The sequence below is a fragment of the Anas acuta genome, chromosome 2 (genome assembly GCF_963932015.1).
Source record: "Anas acuta chromosome 2, bAnaAcu1.1, whole genome shotgun sequence".
Classification (NCBI taxonomy): domain Eukaryota; kingdom Metazoa; phylum Chordata; class Aves; order Anseriformes; family Anatidae; genus Anas; species Anas acuta.
In genome coordinates, this window is record NC_088980.1 from 112,889,934 (window position 1) to 112,911,764 (window position 21,831).

The following is a 21,831-nucleotide window of genomic DNA, read 5'->3' on the forward strand; positions in this document are numbered from 1 at the left end:
AGGGAGGGCAGGCTGGCCGTGAGACTGGGAATCGTTTCCAGACTCTTGTGCGAGCCTCTTTCATGCCTCTGTCAAGAACGCAGCCGGGAAGCCATGCGCTGAAGATGACAACATAGAGGTGCCATTTTTTGGCTTTCAAAAACAATGTTTCCAACTTCCTCCAGATGCATAATATTAATCCTGTGTGAAAAGGTAAAATGGAAGATTTGTGCTGTGCACAAGCAAGAGAAGTTGGCAAAGCCCACAGCCAGCAGGAAGTCTAATCAAAAGACTAATTAGAGCCACAGAAATCCTCTAGCCCGCCAGAGCTTTCCTTAAAGAGCATCTTTAGTAATTTAGCAGAATTGCTAATGATTTAGTGCTTGAGCTACAGAACTATGGCAATTAGTGGGTTAGTGCTCTCATACTGACCGTGAGTTGTTGTGAAGCTGATTTACATACAGCTTTATAAGAGAATGCTCATCAGCCACAGGACTGGCTACATTTATACCCCCAAGTAACCTGAATGATTCAAACAACGAAACCTTGTTAATACCCCAAAAAGTATGCACAGAGAGTATCATGTTCATTGTGGATTCATTACAATAAATGCGATTTACAACCACTTGGAAAGAACAATGACTTTTTGGCTTATAGGTTGAGTTTTTGTTGTTGTTGTTGTTTTGTTTTTAATAACAAGATGCAATTTAAATTTATAAGAGTTGAAAATAAACATGAAAATAAGCTGTAAAGCTCTTAAAATCCTGTTAATGCCGTGAAACAAAAGTTACAATAGCTTTTATTATACAGAATTGTTTTACATGTTGGGGTACTGTTAGCTTTAAAATAGCCAGAACTAACCACTGCATCACGGAAACTTTTGTTGTATATAAAAAATTCATAGTATGCACTTAATCTGGGTACCTATGGTTGTGGAGTTTTGTCTCCTGCTTTCAGAGGATTCTCCATCACTCAGTTCCCCCTCTAGGAGGACAGGAATTCTAATGTCCCAGGAATTATCTACATTTAATCCTCACATTTAGAGAGCTGAATTACCACAGAGGACAAAAGTAAAATTATCAGGAATTACTCATACTCAAAAAAACACAAGTAGCACAGTAAATAGGGCTGCAATCATTCCCGCATGTCCCTAACCTACATGGCAAAGCACACTTGAATGAGCACAGGGACTCCTTGGGCACAAAGGGAAGCAACAGCTATACTCTAAAAGAGCATTGCTCTTAAAGACCTGTCTTGGAGAGGCCACAAATAGATCGTTATGCCTTGTCCCAGCACATAAAATCCCACATACTCCAACTGTAGATATTTTATATCTTAGATATTTTATGTAACTGTAGAATTTGCGTTTGCAGTTTCACTGTCTGTACAGGCAGCAGATCTTGTCTTGGGGGCTGCCCTGGGGCTGGCTCTCAGAAAACATTTCAGACATACCCAGCAGCACTTGCACTACAATAACAATGGGAGTTTACAGTTTATAGCTCCCCGTACCAAAGTTCATAAATCAAAGCAGTAGCAGAACATCTTTACTCTGACATTTTAGTGTTGTACATTGAGGATTTGTTTTCAGTGTTAAAAAAGGTAGTCATGCATACCCAGAGATTGTGTTTGGTTATTGGGGAACACTGAAGCACTGACAAATACAGCAAGGACCAAGCAATAAAATGCATCCGAGGAAGCCATATCACTCTTCCCCAGTATAGCAAGAAGTTATTTTCCTGCCGCCTTCTCATCTATGTACATTGGTGGGCTTACATAGATTGGGTGAAACAGCCAGCAAGTGTTACACACATATTTTGGCTATGTGAGCCAAAATACTGAGCCAAAATGTACATGCTCAGCTGCAAGCACCTTTTCTTCGGGATTAATGTTTCTGACCACTCTTTTCTGTTTTGTTTGTTGACGGGTCACCATATTCCAAGACTTGTAACCTTCAAAGAAAATCTGAATGGCTTAACAGTAGGAAGGATGCCTTGCTACTTTGTGAGTATGAACACATTTTCCCTTTGTTCATATTACACCTTGCAATATGAAGCAGGCATTCCCTACTGGCAATGGCATGTCCCAGTTTCTATTCCCACAGTGCTGCAACATCAACAAAATGGCTTATATAGCTCATTTTCAGCCCCTATCAGTGGATGCCTAGGTAGCATGTGAGCACAGTTAGTGGACTTAGGAGTACAAATAAGAACTGAAGCTCTGTGCTCTGTTTTGAAGAGTTCAGGGTGCCCTTAATCAACTTTCCATCTGGATAGCAGGGTATCAGTCCAAAGTAACCAAGGCATTTTTTATTTTTTTTTTTTTTTTCTGGGAGGGAGAGTTAAAATCTCTAAAAATCTCTACCGCCCTCATACAGTCATTTAGCATAAATTAGGATAACAACTCACCTTCTGTTTGCAAAAGGACTTCCTGAGGGAACAGAGTGGGAGAAGAGTGTGTCATTCATGCTGGTTACAGGTCGGGGGGGCCTAGAAGAAGGCAAAATGTCCAGCTGTATTAATGTGGTACAAAGAACAAAACAAAGTAAAATAACAACAGCAACAAAACATGAAAACAAACAAAACAAAAAGCAATACACCACCCATCAGTAACAGTATTTGCAGAGAATTAGGTAATATTTTGTTTAAATTGACATTACTGCTGGCATCTTCAGCTTTAAGTAGCAATGGCTCCAAATGAAACATGCTGTGTTTTTAACCAGAAATTGATAAAAATATACTGTTGCCTAGTTCTGAAAGGAAATAATGCTTCTGTGTGCTCTGAGGTGAATTTTAAGGAACTCGCTTGATTTTTTTCCTGCTTTAGCAAAATAATTACTCTGCAATTTTTTTTTTTCTTTCCAGAGGCTAGTAGTCTGTGGTGCAGTTGCTGTGTCCAACCCGCTAGGTTGAGCACTGGTAGCAGGTTAGCTGCAGGTCTGCACTGCCAATAAAATGTACAACTTTTCACAAATTTATCCCTGGTGCTGAGCTCCATGCTACCATATCCACGCAGTGACCACAGTGTCCCCATGCCCCTCAGTGTCCTATAAAATTCATGCAGTACAAAACTGCTTTAACTGCAAAGCTTTTCAACTGGGATATCACCCCCCAAATCAAAATTTAAAGTAAGTATCTAGTTTAAAAGGACCCATTAATGATGATGGTTTTATTATTACATTTTTTTATTTCCTGCTCTGGCTAAAAATGAAATGAGAAGGAATATATCCTCTCATTTCTTTTATTGTCTAGTCTTAAAAAACATTTTGTGCATAATATTTGCTTCCGTATCCATCAAAGTGAAGTTTCCCTTCTTAATGGTCTTCTTACGCAACATTGGGCAAAAGATATGGACACTTCAGAAAAAAATGAAAAATATGCTACTAAAATCACAGGGTTTTTAGATCTGAGCAGAACCTGAAGCCACATATAATACAGACTGCAAATTCCCTGGATGTTTAAAGGTGTTTAAAGTCCCCATTAAGCTCTGTGGAAGATCTGTCTTGTCTTCTCAATTTTGCAAATGTGCAAATCAAAATATAGTAGCCATCTGCAAAAAATTCACTGTGCTGTCATTGTGCAAGACAACTGGTCACTCAAACTCTTTGTAAGAAATGAGGAAAGCCAGTTCAGCACAGAAGTGACTGATTAGTATATGTTTTCTTTCTTATTCTGTTACTGTTAGAAAACAAGCATAAATGCCTTCTTTGGCAAGTTCAAGTGGATTTCTCAGCATGGAACCACCACACTGATTGTAAAGAAGTTAAAATCAGGGTATAGAATGATGCAGGATTTTCCATATTTATATGAAAACACACTTTTAGACTGTGTCTGCAGACCCACATGAAAAACTGCAGATCTGGTCAGTCATGAATTTAAGAAACATCCCTTTGTCCTCTATTTACTTACTGCTGGATGGAAAAGTGCTTAATATTATTTTTCATGGACTGCTTCATCAAAGCTAGAAAGAGCTGGGATGAGGCCATAATTGGAGCCAAACCAGTTTTACGATAATGGAAAGGTCATTGCAGTATGGGTCTTGAAACAGAGATTTGAAAATAAACTTCGAGAGAATACTTGGAAGCTAATCTTATTTAATGAATAAGCAACCAGTGATTTGTTGGCTGGTAATTATTTAGGAGCAACAGCTCATACCAACCACATGTGACTCCTGATGTGTTGCTTTTCTTTCTTTTCACAGTGCAACCACTGTCCAGTGAACACCTTCAAACACTAACTGGGCAGAGACCAGGATTTCTGAAGATGAGTCCAACCCTAGGCTATGCAGTCCTAGACACCAAAGGAGAAGGGAGGAGAGCTGGTTCCTGATGTTCTCCCAAGGAAGGAGAGAGGGAGAGTGTCCTCTTGGCAGAGCTTGGGCTCTGCTTTGCCCAGTGAATATGCTGCACCTATGAATTTCAGCAAATCACCACTTACGTACTTCAGGTTCATGTCTTTTCTAAGTTCTATATGAAAAGCTGAGTGGAAGGGAAAGTTTCTAACACCCCCAACTTTCCTTTTAGTATGTCTCTGCGTACACAGACAATCATTGGTTTGGTTGCTGATAAAAAGTTAGGGATTGGTAGTGATGAGATCATAGACATTTTTCAAGCTATTTTCCTCCAACAAGTGTACTAAAGAAGAAAAATACTCACCAAGTATCTCTTTTGCAGCCAAAATGAAATGGAAAAGACATAATTAATTGAATTGTCAGTTTACAATGTATGTGGTCTGAATACAGCATTGGACAAACTCTACTCTCATGACCCTGATTCTGCAAAAATTGTGAGTCTCTACACATAATAGGTCACTGATGTTGTTTACATATGCAGAGTTACTCTCGTGTACACATGCTTACAAACTTCAATGCTTTGCTAAAGCTTTGTGATTAGCATTTGTTTGTCAATTCTTGTATCAAGAAAACTGCAATTAAAACTAATCTGAACTTTCCCAAGCAAGCTTTTTTTTTTTTTTTTTTTTTTTTTTTTTAGGGTTGCTGCCCACTGTCTGCTCATTGTCACATTCCTCAGGTTCAATCTGAATATTAAATGGATGTTCAAACACACCTATACAGTTGTGTGATGCGATAAAACAAGAACAGCAGACTTTATGGTAAAGCAAAGCAAACTCTCATCTATTGGTTATAAATGTCTGTTTTTCAGAGGTTATTTCTAAACTTGTGAGTCATTAAGCTTTATGATTAACATGAACTGCTGATACCCAATCAACTATCCTCAAGGAGGAAGAAAACCCTTAAAACAATACTACCTAAATATGCTGTGTAATAAATGCATGCTATACCATAACACATACCCACAGTAATAAATCAAATTAAATAACAGGAATTTTCCGAAGTGTTCCATGCTGGCCTAAATCTTCATGCCAGTGTCAAAAAGCAATGCTCCCACTGATGTAGATGGAAATGAAGTCAGGCCAGAGCAGAACGCCTTTGGAAATCCCTCTGTGATGCGCTGGCCATGCCATGTCTCTGCAGTCTGGTGTGTCTTTGCTGTTGCCAATCTTATGTACAGAAAGGGAAAATGACCCCTCAGAAGTTCCTCTGTGTAATTAACTACACATTGATGACTACTTCTCTAGATAAGCCTTAGATGTTTTTTTAATTTAATTGAAGATTTTGTGTGGCACCGGTAAAAGAGAAAAATCTTCCAATCTTTCTGTCTGGTACCACTCAAAAGTGTAAGAACAATGAAAAGCAAAGGCAGTATAGTAATGCAGAGAGTATTTGTCCTCATTTAAGGAAGAAACTACTAAAAAAAGGATATGGTTTTGTTGCCAGAATTCTTCCATTAAATGCATGTATAAAAACCTTTTTGCCTGGATTCTCGCCCAGAGCTGTTTCTCTCAACTTCCATTACGTTTAAAAATAAAAATCACATTGGCAAGAAGATAGAAGGTACAATGAGGCACTGTGGCATCTCTCTCCCCTCAGTTAATTTATGTGAATTATTCCGTAGATCATGCTGCCTCCACATCTTACAGGTTTTTCACTCACGTCCCATTATGGCCAATAGAGTTATATTGCCAATCTACGGATAAAGAGAAACCCTATCATAAAACAAAATGGATGGTAGCTCATTCTCACATCCAATCACTCTAAATTATGCCTATAGAGCTAGCAAGAAGGAAGGCGTTAATTTCACAGCAAAGATTTGGAACAGATCCTACTCAGTTACGGTACCTTCTCTTTTTCTTGCCTTGCCTAAATGCACTTGGTCCCCTCACGGTAGCCCAGCTTTTACCTCCTGCTCACTTCTGACATAGCCCGAGGCCTCAGAGGGCCTCCAGCCACCAGGGAGCAGAGGCTTCTGTTTCAGTTCCACGTCCCTGTCCTTCCATTTCCCTTAAGCGTGGCCAAAATCCACCCTGTGAAATTACCACTGACTCGCCAGCGGAGCTGGGTTTTACACCACGCAGGGCAGCGTGGTAGCAAATCAGCAAATCCACCCCTGGCTGATGCACTCCCAAAAACAAGCTCCTCTGCAAGGAGGCGCGCAGGTTTTAAGCGACAGCTGAATGCAAGAGCAGCTTGGCACAACGTATCCGCCAGGGGAGCCTCCAGTCTGGAAAGCAGAGTGTGCTTTTACACCTTGGAAAACTGCTATAACCACACAAGGAAGGCCATCAGCATGATTTATCCTCTGAATGTCAGGTAGGTTAGATGAACTTTCAGCGTGCCACACAGCCCACAGCGGCCAGCACGCGCTTACCCTTACAGATCCGACATAAAAAGCAGTCGGTAGTGACTAATGCAAATGCATGTAATAATTACAGATTGTAATGGTTTCAGTAGCCATCAACACAGATATGCAGCGTGCAAATACGCTCATAAGGGCTGCTGCCTGAAGTGCTTCACTCGGGGCTGCTAGGAAGGCGGTTAAGAGTGTTTTTTTCTTAAGAAATACAGCAGAACATTCTCAAGAGAAACATCTTAAAGAATTTTTGGAATAATTTTTCTAAGTTAATTCCTTGTGGCTTTTTTGGCTTTCTTCTAATCAATGTCTTGATTTCCTGAATTATTATTTTTTTTTAGGAACCAAGAAGCAAACGTAAAACAAAGTCATGAATGAGAAAATCTGAGCAGCTGCCAATATGGACAGTGGATACCCTCGGGAAAAAAAAAGTCCAAAGTGATGACTTCCCACCCTGCACAAATAAATTTTCTCTCTGCTTTGAGTTTCTTGATTCCTGCGGAGAAAAAGTAATGACACAAACCACTATACTGAAAATACTTTCTCAATGTACAAAAAGGTAAAGATAATAGGTCCCTTTCAAGTGACTTGGCAATTAAAGAAACAATTTATGCAGACTCATACAGCTAGCCTTTGGGATCAGGTGAAGTCACAGCTCCCCCGAGGTCAGTGACAAGTCTGATACTGATTTCAAAATTGGTCAGACTCTACTTTTCTCTAGTGCCTCATGTCAATACCTGTAACACATTGATGTTTGGTGTCTGTAGATGACAAAACTAATGTTCTAAGCATAAACACATCCCAAAGTGCTGAAACTATATGAAATTGCACGTATTCCTACCTCCCTACTTGTGCAGTCACACCAGAAGCACATTTTTACACTAAATATCTCTATCAGCAGATGCACTGGCGATGCACTGAATTTGGTAATGCCACGGCCGCCTCCTGTTTTGTTCAGAGCTATAGCGTCTACGCTAGGTGTATGCAACTCCCACAGCAAAGCTTACTTTCTCTATAGCACACAGATACTTACACAATATGAGCCAGGTTTAGAGGTTTTTCAGGCTGGTCAGGGAACATTGGGTGCAAAGGTTCACGGCTGGAAGCACAGCTTAAAGACTTGCTAAGTGCATTAGTTAGCTTCTTAGCAGGTGATTTCTGGGAGGAACAAGGAAGGTAGAGGTAATGTGGACGAGTAAGGTGCATACTGTTTCTGCTGTAGGACGCACAAAACAACAGGAAGCTCTACTGCTTACTGTATGGCTGACATTCCCCCCATCCCTTCCCACCCCAAGAGTATGGCAAGCCAGAGACCGTTCAGATCGGAGGAAGGATTGCTCTTACCTTCAGCTGCCTTTAGAGTAGGCTTTTGGGGGTGTATCTATATGGACAGGCACAGCCACCACGGGTTCCTGCAGTGCTGTGCTCAGGTAAAGCTGAAGGTAGGGCAGTACAAAGGAGGGTGCCCCTGGCTGGAGCTGGCTTGTGCCTCACCAGCTGGGGGTGTGAGCAGGACAAATCTGTTTATGCCTGTCCATATAGATAGACTCTACAAGACACCGTCCACCTCCTAGCTGGGGGCCAGATGCAGAGCTGCTTGGTTCTTTCTCTAGGGCCCGGGAAATTTCAGACACAGATTTGGCCAGAATTGCACCCCCATGGCAACACTGTGTGAGAAGAAGCTGACGTACTGTCATTGTCACTGAAACACCGAGGGGCTTTGCAGGAAAAGCATGCTTTTCTGCCCCAAATCCCACCAGTCTTCAAACAGCACAAGTCTAAAAAACTCATCTTCTGCTTTCCAGTTTTGCTTGGGCACTCTGTGCAGTTGAACACTTTTCTAGGGATGGGTTTGGAGAACTAGAATCTCATTTAGGCTTGGTGAGAGATTCTCAGGGAATCCAATTTGTGTCCCTGTGCTTCTCTGCCATTCAAACCAGGAGCTGATGATCCTTGCACTGTCTCCTCCCCCCAAAACACAGCTCTGTATGCCGAAATTTAAAAATGCTTTTAGAACTTAGCAGGAGAGGTATTGTACATGTGCACACACATCCCACATAAAGTTATTACTGTAATCAAGATAATAATGATATATTTGAATTACAGAATTCCCACCTAAATAGGTAAAGTTCAGTCTTTTTCTCTTGTATTATAAACGCAATTTCATACTAAATTCAGATCATTTGAACTCCACTGTGTATAGGAACACCTTTAATCTGCATGTGGAGCTCAGTATAGATGCATTATGGATAATGCTAACCTGTTTTGAATGAATGCTAATGAACGCTATAGAAAGGCAATTTCAAACTTGAAGGAAAACATTTGTTTCTGACAATGAGACATTGGAAGCCACTGGGCACGTAGTCACGTTTTGTCTTCAGCTGAGCAGAAATCTTAAGTTTTAAAATGATTTCCTGCCTATAATTACAGCTCCCTTGCTACAGCCAAGAATGATTTTATAGCACAGATTGCTATTAGTGGAGTCAGAGCTAGGTAGCAGGCACTCTCCTATTCAGAGACTAAGCTCAAGTCATTGTGTCTATGCAACAAGCAGCAATTAGGTCCCACAAAACATTTACAGACCCAGATCTGCTCTGAGGCAGTGCAGGGCCATGTGACTGGCATACAGAGCAAATCACAGCAGTTTAACCCTTGCCTGCTCCACCAGCAGAAAGACTGAACAGAAAGATTTTAAAAGTGTCAAGTTACAGAGCTTTGTTAAAAAAATATACGGGAAGCACTGTACGTATGTAAGTTGCTGCTACAAAAATAATTTTCTTTTTTATAACAATTATAACAAGAACTTTTTTTTTCTTTTTAATTTGAGATCAGTTAGGATTTCTCTGCTGGTCTCTGGATTTGTACCCTGAAGGATGCTCAGTGACCAAGGGCTTCTCTTAGGACTTTGCTCCAGCCATGGGGTGCACAGCCCCTGGACCTGATGCCCTTTTGAGAACATTAATGTAGCTGCTGATACTTCTCTGCCATCTTAGTAAAACTGCGGAATTATTTTGTTTAGCAATGAAAAGGTTGAAGTGTGTTTTTCTCCACAGTAAGCAAGCGCTACCAAGGATCTAAGTCTGCGACCACACTCAAATCTCCTGTGCCAGGACCATCCCAAATGCTATGCATATGCTGCAGCCACTTGACTGAAAATATTGATGAATGCGCGTTAAGTACTCATCACTTACAGGCAGCCAACAGCATGTCAAACAGAAACAGCCAAGGACGAGTCCCTTGGGGAGGGGGGGACTTACTGTGCGGCTGGCGCTCTGCTCCAAGCCCTCTGGCGCTGCACTGCCCCGCAGCACGGACCGTCACGGACACCCCAAATCCACGCTCCGAAAAGACCATTCCCACCTCCGCGCTCTCCCACCAGCTCCCAAGGGTGCAGCTTCCCAGACAGGGTGGCTGATCCCCGCCGGCAGCCCGGCTGGTGGCCACCCCTTGCCGGGAGCTCCCACCGGAGGGGCAAAGCTGCCCGCGGCGAGGCGCGAGCCTCCCCTTACCCATGACGTGTACTCTTTCATTTGGTGCTGGTTGCTGTGGGAACCGCTGGCATGGCCTCTCCAGAAGCAGTCCTGACAGAGCTGGTAATTGTGACACTGCTGGCAGCGGTAGCGAAACCCCATCATGCTCTCGCTGTGGCAGTAGGAACACTCGACGGGGTGGAAGACTGCGCAGGAGAGAGACGCCGAGCTTTAACCCGAAGCAGAGGAACCCCAAGGAAAAGCTGACGGACAGAGCCCTGAACAGAAGGGCAAATCCTCTCTTTGTTTGCAGCTATCTGCAGCGTAAGATGCTGTCTGTAGCTCTGACCCATGGAGAGCTACCCACAGAAACTTGTGTAGCCCTCCATGAATCTGTCCTGAGCCACGGACAACACCTGACAAACCAAGCCCCAAACCCGTGATCACTTCTGGACAGATGCATGCACCTCCTGCTCACAGCAGCAGAAAATGCATTCAAATGACATCAAAGAGAACAAATACTCCATAGAGGAAATGTGAGAAAATGAGAAAATCCCCTGCATCTTTAAGCTGTATTGCTGGGGGAAGCCAATAGTTTTGCTGCGCTGTTAGGAGCTAAAGCAACGTGCCCCAGAGAAAACGTCAGGCTTGCTGTCTGGTTACACAAAGCACAAAAACATCCTTGGGCATAGAGCTGTCCTTAACTACCTCTGTCTCATCTGTACAGCTGATGACTTTTAGGTACCTACATAGGGAGTTACACATTTGGCATGGGATGCCCTGGTTTGGAAATCTGGACATTGAAGGGACCAGCTCGGTCCCTTCCCCTGTTCTCTGTTCCTCTCAGAAGCAGGCAGCAATGAGGATTCAAGTCACTGAGCACGCTAAGGCACCAGCCGTGACATTTCGAACCTCCTTCCTCGCACTGCTGCTCTCTCTGCTCCTCTCCCCTTACTGTACCATGTGTCGCATTTACCACAGGGTACTGCACATCGCCTTCTTCCCAGACACCTTCTGCTCCTCTCTCGTTAGGTTCAGTCTGGGAGGATTTGGATCAGTCTGAGTGCATCGGGATTTTTATTCCTTGCCAGAATTTCACAGCCGGGAGGCTTTGTGCTCTAGGCTGGGAAACAGTGCAAAGCTGGTGAGGATCAGGGATGGATGGCAAGGGCTTGTGGAAAACGGTGGTGACAAAAGCTGGAGGAAGGTGGGGTGGACAGCTGGCTCTGTGGCCAAGGAGGACTTGGGGATGTCAAATCACCCCCCCTTGTGCCTTTAAGTGGAATGGGGATTTAGTATAAAACACATACAACATCCTTTTTCTCCTGTTAACATAAAAAAATGGCTAGACACCCCCACTTCCTCCAGACTCATCTACTTGTAGGAAATATGTTATAAATATGTGAGTATATATGACATGTTCTGCCTCCTGCGCCCCACTTCTTTTTCCCTGCATTGTGCCAAAGCTTCAGTTATGTTGGAGTAAACCTTCAAAGAAGCAACAACACAGGAATATTCAACAAGCCCCTTACACAGCAGCCCCAGAGGCAAAATACTGGGCTGGAAAATTATTTTTTAAAATCTATTTATAGTCAAAAATCAATATTTTATTTTATTTTATTTTATTTTATTTTATTTTATTTTATTTTATTTTATTTTATTTTATTTTATTTTATTTTTTCTTTTCATTTCATTTTGTATAACCTTTCTCTGCTTCTAAATCTTCCTTGTTTTACGTTTATAGTACTGGAATAATGCTTTTCAGCATCATTGCCTCCTGATGATCATGATCAAGAAATGTCACATTAAGAACAAGTACAGCTAAACAAGACAGGCATTTCTTGTCTTGACTTTTTTTTTTTTTCTTTTCTAATTAATATTGGCAGTGTTGGTCTTTCTGGACAGCAGAAGCAGGCTGTTCTGAAGCTGAGACACTCTCCAGAAGTACATGAGACCTGTACAGAGTCTGTGGGGTGCTATTTGCTCACACACCAAAATGAGATGTACAGGTTTTCTAGCTCTGCCCTTGTACTTTCGGTGTGACAGCAGTCTGTGTCCTACATAACTCATATGTATGAAGGGTTTGGTTGGAGGACTTCATAACTGTGAGTCTGTGAACTTTTCCCAAGGTGGTCGAGGAGTTGCAAGTCTGAAAAATGTTACTATCCAGAGACATACTAAGTGCACCACACAATAATCAAATTAGTTGATCTTCATGGTCCCTTCCTGCTTTAATGTCTGCAACCTACTCATTTTGGGGAAAGAAAATCCTTGAGAAGAGACACCTCACAGTTAAATCCTCACACTCCACACAAGCAAAAGCTAAGTATGAATTTGGATCATCCTCGCTCCTTTTCAGAGTATATTGTCCAACTGTGTAGGCTTAGGAGGAGCTCCTTCAACCCTTTGGTTGGTGTTTTCTACTGCACTGGCCTTCTCCTGCCAAGAATATTGCATGAACGGAAACTGTCAAGCTGTTCCTTCGCTACTGCCATATGTTGTAGCTATTAAAAGCCATGGTCTTGGAGTATGTGAATGGATCAAGTCCTGTCACTCTTTGCTTATCCAGAGCACAGGAGGAGCGGACATGATCAAGATAATTTCCCAAGCATAGCAAAAATTATGCCACGTTCCTGGCTGAAAGACCATCAGGATTCTTTAAATATTTTACCAGTGACTGTAAAAATAGCACATGGAATCGATGAACCCAGTGCAGTAGCTCCTACAAAACCACCCATAGACTAAGAGAATCATCACACACAGGGTTACTCCTGTAACTTTTTTTTTTGGTGGCAACACCTCTTACTTACCATTTTCAACATTTGCCAGCCGATGAAGAAGTGGTAACCACACTAGACACTGTGGCGGGGGATCAGACATGAGAGTATCCAAGAAAGTGTTTAATGTGACTTTTTTCTGCTCAAATAAGAAAACAAACATGCACAAAGAATCAGTAATCAGAGATATCAAAATGAATTTTATCTTGTACTTACAGAAACACTTGGGGACAGGCTTCAAACACTGTTTACTTGTAGCCTTGGTTTACTAAAAAGAGCATTTGATACTAGCAAAGAACTTATGGGCTATTTCTAGAGGTTACAATATATATACTGTATATAATTATAGTACTGATTACTGGCTGTCCCTTTCATGAGGCTGGGTTCCTGGTCACTTGCAGACTCTCTTCTAAAGTCATTACTTGAAGATCCTTTGTGAATAAAGTTCACATTTTTGTCCTCATGTTTTGAGTACCCCCGAACAGGTACCAGTGCATGTAGCGTATCAGTGTGCATTACTAATATTCAACCGAAAAGCAACTGCAAAGAATGACTGACGATGAAATCAATGAAAATGGAGTATAACTTCAAAAAACCCTTGCTCTTTCCTATGTAGTATAGTGGCTACATAATGTGTGCTAAAGAATACAGCTACTAGTTAGTCAAGGACAGAGAGTCCTTAAGAAATCAGAAAATGAGACTTCCTTCAAAGTAAAATTAAGACATGAAAATATTAAGCCTGGTTGAGAATGTGTGCAGGTATAATTTAGACATACATATTTAAGTGGCATCCCCATATCCAAAGAGATTGCTAAGTTTTCATATCTGATTGCATAAACTGCTGTGTTAGCTTGCTGAAGAACTGTGGTTACCCCATGAGAAAGGGAAACAGCAGCTATGCAGTGACATGTATCATCTCCATGTGTTGTGGAGTGCTTCTCAGAGCCGAGATTTCCAGATGGAATGTCTGAGCTGCATTTATATACAATTGCTGCCAGATGTAAAGAAAATCAATATTTCTCTTATACACTGAGTGATCAGTGGGAAACATCTCACTCTGTAACAGTTTTAGGGTTGATATATTGCAAGATATTGGGAAATGTATAAAGGCTTCTGTTCCTGAGACAAGAGAATGTACTTCAGGCTGTTTGTGAAAACGAGCTTGATTCTTTAAAGGCCATAAATAGCTGGAATATGAGCTTTAAATCTCATTGAAAAACTGACTTTTCCCACAACACCTGCAGTATGAAAGTCTTAACATACAGTCTTATAAGAGTAATCAAAGCTGTGCCAGTCCTGCAGATCAGCTTGTATCTGTGTGCTATCAGAAGAGCTACCACCTGCTTGTTGTATGGATGACCTTCCCACCTGTGCAGAGTGGATAACCAAACCTAGGGGAAAAAGGGTCCTCCAGTGCCCCAGCTTCAGGGCCAAGTAGCCCTAAGTCTCCTCTCTGCTCTTGAAGGGAGGTATGTTGGCAGTGCACCCACAAGTGGTCTAAACAAGCAAATATATGGGGAGACAAGACCAGCTCTTCCACAATGGAATAAGCTCCTAAAAGCAGCTGTAATTCAAAATGGGACTTGCACCAAATAAAGCAACTTAGCTTCACTGACAGCTTTATGGCTGAACTCCTCTGGTGGTCACTGATTTTATGGATTAGAGAGGACGATGTCGCTTAAAAAGGCACCAGCAGAGCAATTTCCATACATTTTAAAAGACATATTTTCCTCTTGCAGTTTCTATCAGTTGCTGGGAAAGTTGAAACTGAAAGCTGTTTTCTAAATATATGCTACATGCAGATGGAGTCTGGGTTTGTGGAATAACACTTAGCCAAGTGATAAGAAAATGAAGTTAGTATCTATGTATTTTTTTTTTATTTTGGGATAAAAACGTGAAATAAAAAGTGTGCTTTTTTAAGCATAATAGCACTTTTTAATATGAATACAATATCATATCACATTAATTCTACCCATGGGGGAAAGTGGCAGCTATAAAATTCCTTTTTGAGCCACAGATCTATATTCTGAAACTTTAAATCACTTGCTCTGTCTGGCATTTCTGTTCCATAAATTTGCTTATGAGGAAATGTTGCTTCTATTTTGAACAGCCATTTCCTCTAGCAGTGGTTCACAGACAGAGGAGAATACATGGTTTAATCAAATGAATGAGTGCAACAGGGAAGAATCAAACATTTCTGCAATAGGAAAATTCCTTTTACTTGCAAGCTGAAGCAGATTTGGTGCCATGAGCAGAAGATCATTCCCAGAATTTTTTCTTCCCATGAAACTGCAAAATCTGTATATTGTGGGGCTGAGCACTTCTGGTAAGCAAAAGTGATCCCCACCAAGAGCAAAAAGGGGATAAATGAGCAACCCAGTCACTTCCCTTAGCACTCCAGGGTGGGTACTGGCTAGATCTAAACAGACACAAAATGCATTTGAAGTACTGAGGAAAAAAGATGACTCATGCGCATGTGTGAGAGGGCTCTTCTACAGTGCAATATGTGCACTGAGCCAGAAACAAGCCTGAATGTTCTGTCCCAGGGAAGGCAAGGTCTAGGCTGAGAAGCAGATGTGTGTTTCCATAGAAAAGCACAGTAATGATTATTTTTCACACAAAAGAGCTCAGAGGTGGCCATAATGCTACCAAAGCAACTTCCTAGCTGTGGATAAAAAGTATGCGTCCAAATTGCTCGGAATCTGACATCTCAGCTTTTTAGACAGTAGGACATGATGGAGGACTGATTTTTTTTTTTTTTTTGTCTTCTAGGTACTGCAATGAAAAACTTCCAAACTTTTTTGGAAAGCACTTAAAAATAGGAGTGTTGTTACTCCAATAACACACTAGCAATTTTATTTCAAATTGATCAACCTATTCATGTTTTTTAGATACTGTGCTACAGCGAAATGATCATGTTTGTCCAGGAAAGTGATATTTTGAGACCTGCAACTCTGAGGAAATGGAAAAAAATAAATAGAACAAAAATGTATTAGAATATCAGGATGAACATGTTAATACTTAGATCTTTTTGGATGTACAGCCTAATGGGAACTGAAACAACCCTCCTGCCCCCCGCTGGAAACTTTAAAAACAGGACTGCAGAAATAATATGGTACTAATACGTAAAAACTCCTGTGCTCAGAAATACATGGTAATTGTTTCTACTTTACATAACCAATTAACTCCAGTAAAAGAAATATTTGAAGTTCCTGAATGATTAAAACAACAGGGTGAGTGCCAAACTTATCCCAAGGTATACTAAGTGCAATGTGAGAGAGTGAAAGAATGACCTTTGGGGTGACTAGGACTGTGGGTATCATGTATCACAACGTCATGCATCAGATTGTCAATAAACTGTTTAGAGTTCTCATTTCGAGACTCTGGTTCATTCCTAATGAGTATTTAATGAGAATTACATAAGTAAATTTAAGTGAATTATTAGACCAGATTTACAGGAACACTTGGCTGCCCACAGATGCAAACCAGCAGCTTTGTAAATTCACTGTGTACCTACATAAGTCGGAGACCTAACTCTCAGTAGCTTTAAACAGAGATACTGAATTAAACCATCTAATGGCTGTTTGAAGACTGTTTTGTTCTTAAGGTAGCTTAACGTATCTGGTCCACTCTTGGATGTGGTGTCAATGAAAGCACCATTTCTGATGACTGCTTAGATAGAAAATGAGTCCTGAACATTAAAAAAAAAAAAAAAAATAAATAAAAAAAGAAATTGCATTTTGATTTTGACAGTATCATGTCCAGTGTTCAAAGCCTAAATGCTCTGTTGCCACGCAGGAGGACTTTTTATTATCTCAACACAAAATTACCAAAAGTCACTTCACTATGTAAATTCTTCAACATAATATGAAATGCTATTTTAAATCCCCCACTGTGAAACAAGACTATTTTCACATATGCAAGCATCACCATTTAAAATCATTTGGGAGATGATTTAACAAATGAATTTCAACAAAGCCTTTCAGTTGACTGGAGTGACTGTTGATTAGTGATGAAACTGAAGGAAAATAAGAAATAAGACTATTTTGCATGAAAATGACGCTATTCCTGCTCCATTCGTTCAACACCATTCAGTTATATTTTGGTAGTGAATGCAAGGATAAAGAGAAGGAAAATATCACTTTATTTCTAACATTTTCCCAGTTTCAGCATCTTCCCTTATATTTATGCAGTGTGCTGCATGGCAAGAGCCAGAGAATCTCTTTCCTTCCACTGCATTGGACAAGTGGATAATCAGAACCAATTATGGGACCTTAAGGAGTGCTAGATCTTAGCTGCAGCCAAACTGCCATAATCAGTGTGCTTACACAGCCTGGTGAATTGTGGAAAATCTAGTTTTTTCTTCCCAGTAATTTCATTGTTTTCCTGACTCTGTCTCATTGACAGTATCTGTATGGGACTAGGGATTTTTTAATACCTACTGACTCCCATTTTCAATAAAGGTTTAAGACATAATTTTCTACTCACTTGTAAGCTTCTCATGTGTGTACAGCATCACTTGAAAAAACGTGTAGTTTGACTTTTTGGTGAGAGTTGGGCTTTGTATGGTGAAGTTAAAGTCTCATATGTGCTTGCAGCAACAACAAACTGCAGTGGAGGACTGCATGTCTTGGGGCATTTACATAACCTAAAAGTAAACATCTAACTTCAGTGTTTAAATTAGGAAGTTATTCTCCCCAGGCTCCCTGATTTAGAAACATGTAAGTTAGGATCCTGCTCTGAATCACTTTTTGTCTAAGACTCTCCCTCTTCAATATAGGGGACCTATAGAGACTAGCTCCCTACCATAGGTACCTAAACTGCATGCCAGAAGTTAGCAAAGTGAACCTGCACCCAGCCACGTGTTCCCTGGGTGAATATGCACGTATGTGTAAGAAAGGAAGGGAAAGAAGTCTCAGTTTGCTCTGAGGTGTGGTTGAAAACCCGTGTCTTCATTTACCTGCTGAGAGAAACAGGATTTTGCTGATTGCTCAGTATAACCAAATGAAGGCCCTTCAAAAACAGCCGTGGGCAGCTTGAGAACCTCCCGCAGAAACATGTCATATCTGCCATAAACCATCACTCCACTGGAGTCTGAAATCATTGAGAAAATATCTGAAGGGAGAAAAGACAAGAAAAAGACACAGTAACTTCAGTGAGCTACAGATTTGCTCTTAATTCAGTATCATCTGATCTGAACCAGAAGTGCTAAACAACATGTTCTGCTTATGGAAACAGCCACTATTACTGCATTTTAATTATAACCATACTCAATAAAATACACAGGGAATAATTTACATATAAAAAGGAGATGATTTTGATATGAAAATATTCCTGCTTTTTCATTCTGTGGGGTCATTTTTTAAGTGAAGTCTGATGCATGACACGAGGCAGCAATTTAATCAGATAAGAGGAATTTAATTTGACAAGATACACAACATCAGCTTTTTGCCTACTGCCAGCTTACCCTGTCAAATCTAAATCTTCACAATGAGCTCATTAAGTTTGTTATTACTGTTTTGGACACACAAAGCACTGAAGCTCTTTCAAATGCATTACTTTTTATCCTTCTCCCTGTTTGTTTGTGTTTGTTTTTTTTTCTTTTTCTTTTTTTTTTTTTTTCCATGTACAATAATATCACAAAGTTTTATAACTCCTGGACGTTTCTCCTTTGTCAGTCTATACTTTTCCCCCTGTCTAAAAGGATCCTAAGCTTATCAGGGGATCACAGACTAAGAAACATGCATCATTTTTCAGGCTGTGATGTCAACTGCTTCGTTTCTAGGAAGCTGGAATAGGAATTCTATTGACAGGAAGTATTCCGGGGACTGTTATGGGAAAAATCAGCATCATTCTCCAGCCTTCCACTGGATGGACCCTGTTCCTTATTCTTAAAGTAGCTTAGGGAACAGTGTTCCCTAATTTACAGTCAGTGTTCCCAATTTACAGTCAGTTTATATTTGTATCTCTACACAGAAATAATGTATTTAAAAAATGGCACTGAATCTGGAAGACTAAATTTGCATCTGTGATTTCTCCTTGCCTATTCTAATCGACAAAAATTTGTAAATTTAATTTTCTATGACTGTGGTAGAAGGCTTAGAGGAAACCGAAGATTGATATTAATCTTTTGGTCAAAAAGTCTGGAAAATGGTGTTCTGGACCTGAGCTTAAGAAATCATAGCACTCAATAGGAAGTCTTTCATTGCTGCTGCAAGTAAACTATGCCTTAGTTGTTTGGGAACTGGGAATAAATCCTGTGAAATGAGAAGCCATTCTGCAAAATAGATGGCATTAATATGTGCCCTATGGGAAGAAATATAAATAGTTCATAAATATATCGTACTTCTAAGTGGGAAATGAGAGGGATGTTATTAAAAAAAAGCCTGAGAAATTGCTAAATGATGCCTCATGATGTTGAATGTTTGAAGCACTCACCAAGCAGAGGCTGAATACATGCAATTTATCTTCAAAAATAAGAAGTTTGATGTGACATTCCATCAAACTTTTAGTGGGTTTTACTTGCAGATGTACACAGTGCAAATCCTATACCCAGGCATGAAACTATAGCTTATCGTAATTCCATCTTCTCTTACCTGTACTTTTGCATCTCCAAGTACAACAATGATTAACAGACGAAAAATATCATCCCAAATACTTACATCTTAATTTGTCCATGATCTTTCCTCCACAAAGAGTTGCCAAGGCCATTTTGACTGCAAAAACTGAAATTTTGCCATGTCCTTCCCTGTTCAAAAGTAGACATATTTTGTAATATGGACCTTTCAATTTCATATATTTATCATTGAGATGAAACACTGTAATGCACATTATTATGTGGATTCATGTAAAAAGAAATCAGACCTTTAAAATCAAAAGTTTGTTTTGCAGGAGCACACATCTATACGTCATTCTGTAAAGATCTCAGAAGTGATTTATTACGTATACGAACATGTATATGCATCTCAATATTAAAGTGTTTATCTCGTTATGCATTAAGATAATGATTATTACTGCTGTTTGTGCCACAGCAGCACCGAAGGACACCTATCACACTCGAGGTCTCCCTATCTGAAGTGCCCTGTGTGTTTTCTATCACCAAACGACTGCAAATGAATGCAAAAATTAACACTCTGGGAGCAAAAGTGAAAAAAAATGAGAAAAGGATCACAGGATTACAAAAGCTGGGTATTGTACCCATTAATGCACCCTAGACACCTAGAAATTTAAATGATACACCTGACCCCCATGAACTTATAAGGACTTTGCTGAAAAATGTTGAAAGAACATGCATCCAAATGTCCTTTGCCGTGGTATGTAGAAGACTCTTGTCTCTGATTAGTTCAGGTTGAGGCTACACCTGGCTCTCTACTTTCACCTTAAAATGAATAATACTATTAAAGTCCAAATATGCATAAGAATATGCCATATAGGCAAAGAGACATTTTTTTCCTCTAAATTTAGCCAAGTTCAGGTAGGAAAAAAAAGATTTCTTTTCCTCCTTTGAACATATACAGTACTCTCAAGATGTTTACCTTTCACATATTGCTACCTCTTCATTTAACTGTCCTCAAGTGTTCAATGGCTTAACTTCATTGCTCCTCTTGCTATATTCTCTTATTCTCCCCCCATAGTCCTGAAGGCACCCAATGGTTATCTACCATTATAGAAACCTTGGTATATTCCAGTTGTCCGAGTAATACATTAGTTGACTCACTGCAAGGCACTCAGCTCCTAAAAGTACTATCCCTTAAGTTTAGGCAAAACTAAATATTCACAGGAATTGCAGAAAAAAATGTTATAATGTTCAGTCCCTGAGATGAGAATAATCAGACTCTTTTAAGCTCATCTGCTTTTTAAAATTCATTTTTTTCCCCCTTTGCCATTCAAATGTTGAAATGTGCATTTTTTCCTTGAATCCTCGGAGTCTTATTATAAGGCAGTCCAAGTCCACATCGCACTGGCACATTTATCTATCATCCAAACTCCTCAGCATTACTTAGTAGCTTTGCATGTATCTGTTTAATAACATCAGCAAAAATACATTGCCATCATGTTAAAAAAAAAAAAAGAAAAAAAAAGAGACATTCTCAGCCACTATCTGTGACCTTAACAAAATGACACCTATGTTCCCTTCCAAACTCTACTGATAGGGCTAATGACGGGGCCAGATAATACAGTTAGTTTTGTGTCATTTTGAAGTGGAAGTTCTGTAATATTCAGTCTTTACCAGGGAGCATTATGTTTATAAGGTATTTCCCGTTAATATATATATTTATCTCTTAAATAAGATTAACTGCACTGGCAATAGCAATACATTGAAATTTAGCTCTCCATCAATGTTTATGAAATTACTCCGTTGATTGTCGCTCATAATTTTAATGAATAAACTTATGTCTGATCAGAGATAAAAGATTAACTGATTCTGGAGAGACAAAGGGCCTGTGATTGTGTATCCCTCTGCTAACCCCAAAGCAGACTAATACAGTAATACATACATATGTTGCAGACATGCATGGCATGCTCATTTTAGTACATTAAAATATGCTACGTGCTTCATGGCTATGTTCATTCTTAAGTCACTCTGACTTTACAAAATGAGCCAGTTTCCTAAGCTTGGCTAGCTAACCTGTAGGGTTCAGTGAATTAGGTTTGGTTTTAGTTCAATGTAATACATAATTTTAAATATTAATTCTAAATATTCTTTACACATTTACAACGCTGCTTTTTGTCAGAAAATCACCTAGAGATGCAGACAAAATGAAATAAATTCACCACTTCAGTATTTAAGATATAAATCTTTACTACATTCTATAAAGCTGGCTTTGGTGCACATTTACTTTTTCATTACATTGTGTTCTCTTTGACTGGCTTCATAAGATTAAAATCCCAGTACAGG

At 40.0% G+C, this 21,831-nt stretch overlaps 1 protein-coding gene across 29 annotated transcripts in view; it reads right to left on the reverse strand.

Moving 5' to 3' along the window:
• The window catches only part of DTNA (dystrobrevin alpha), a 217,152-nt gene that overhangs the window by 41,469 nt on the left and 153,852 nt on the right, over window positions 1–21,831 (reverse strand). For 20 of the 29 annotated variants that reach the window (XM_068671740.1, XM_068671743.1, XM_068671742.1 and 17 more), the window contains 7 exons: window positions 19,595–19,680; window positions 17,893–18,047; window positions 12,966–13,071; window positions 10,195–10,361; window positions 7,719–7,843; window positions 2,385–2,465; window positions 412–501 (listed from right to left, as the gene is read on the reverse strand). In XM_068671740.1, the coding sequence (XP_068527841.1) occupies window positions 412–501; window positions 2,385–2,465; window positions 7,719–7,843; window positions 10,195–10,361; window positions 12,966–13,071; window positions 17,893–18,047; window positions 19,595–19,680 (810 nt within the window). The remainder of the gene's footprint in view (window positions 1–411; window positions 502–2,384; window positions 2,466–7,718; window positions 7,844–10,194; window positions 10,362–12,965; window positions 13,072–17,892; window positions 18,048–19,594; window positions 19,681–21,831) is intronic. The other 9 variants (XM_068671756.1, XM_068671765.1, XM_068671755.1 and 6 more) reach the window with 1 other exon arrangement.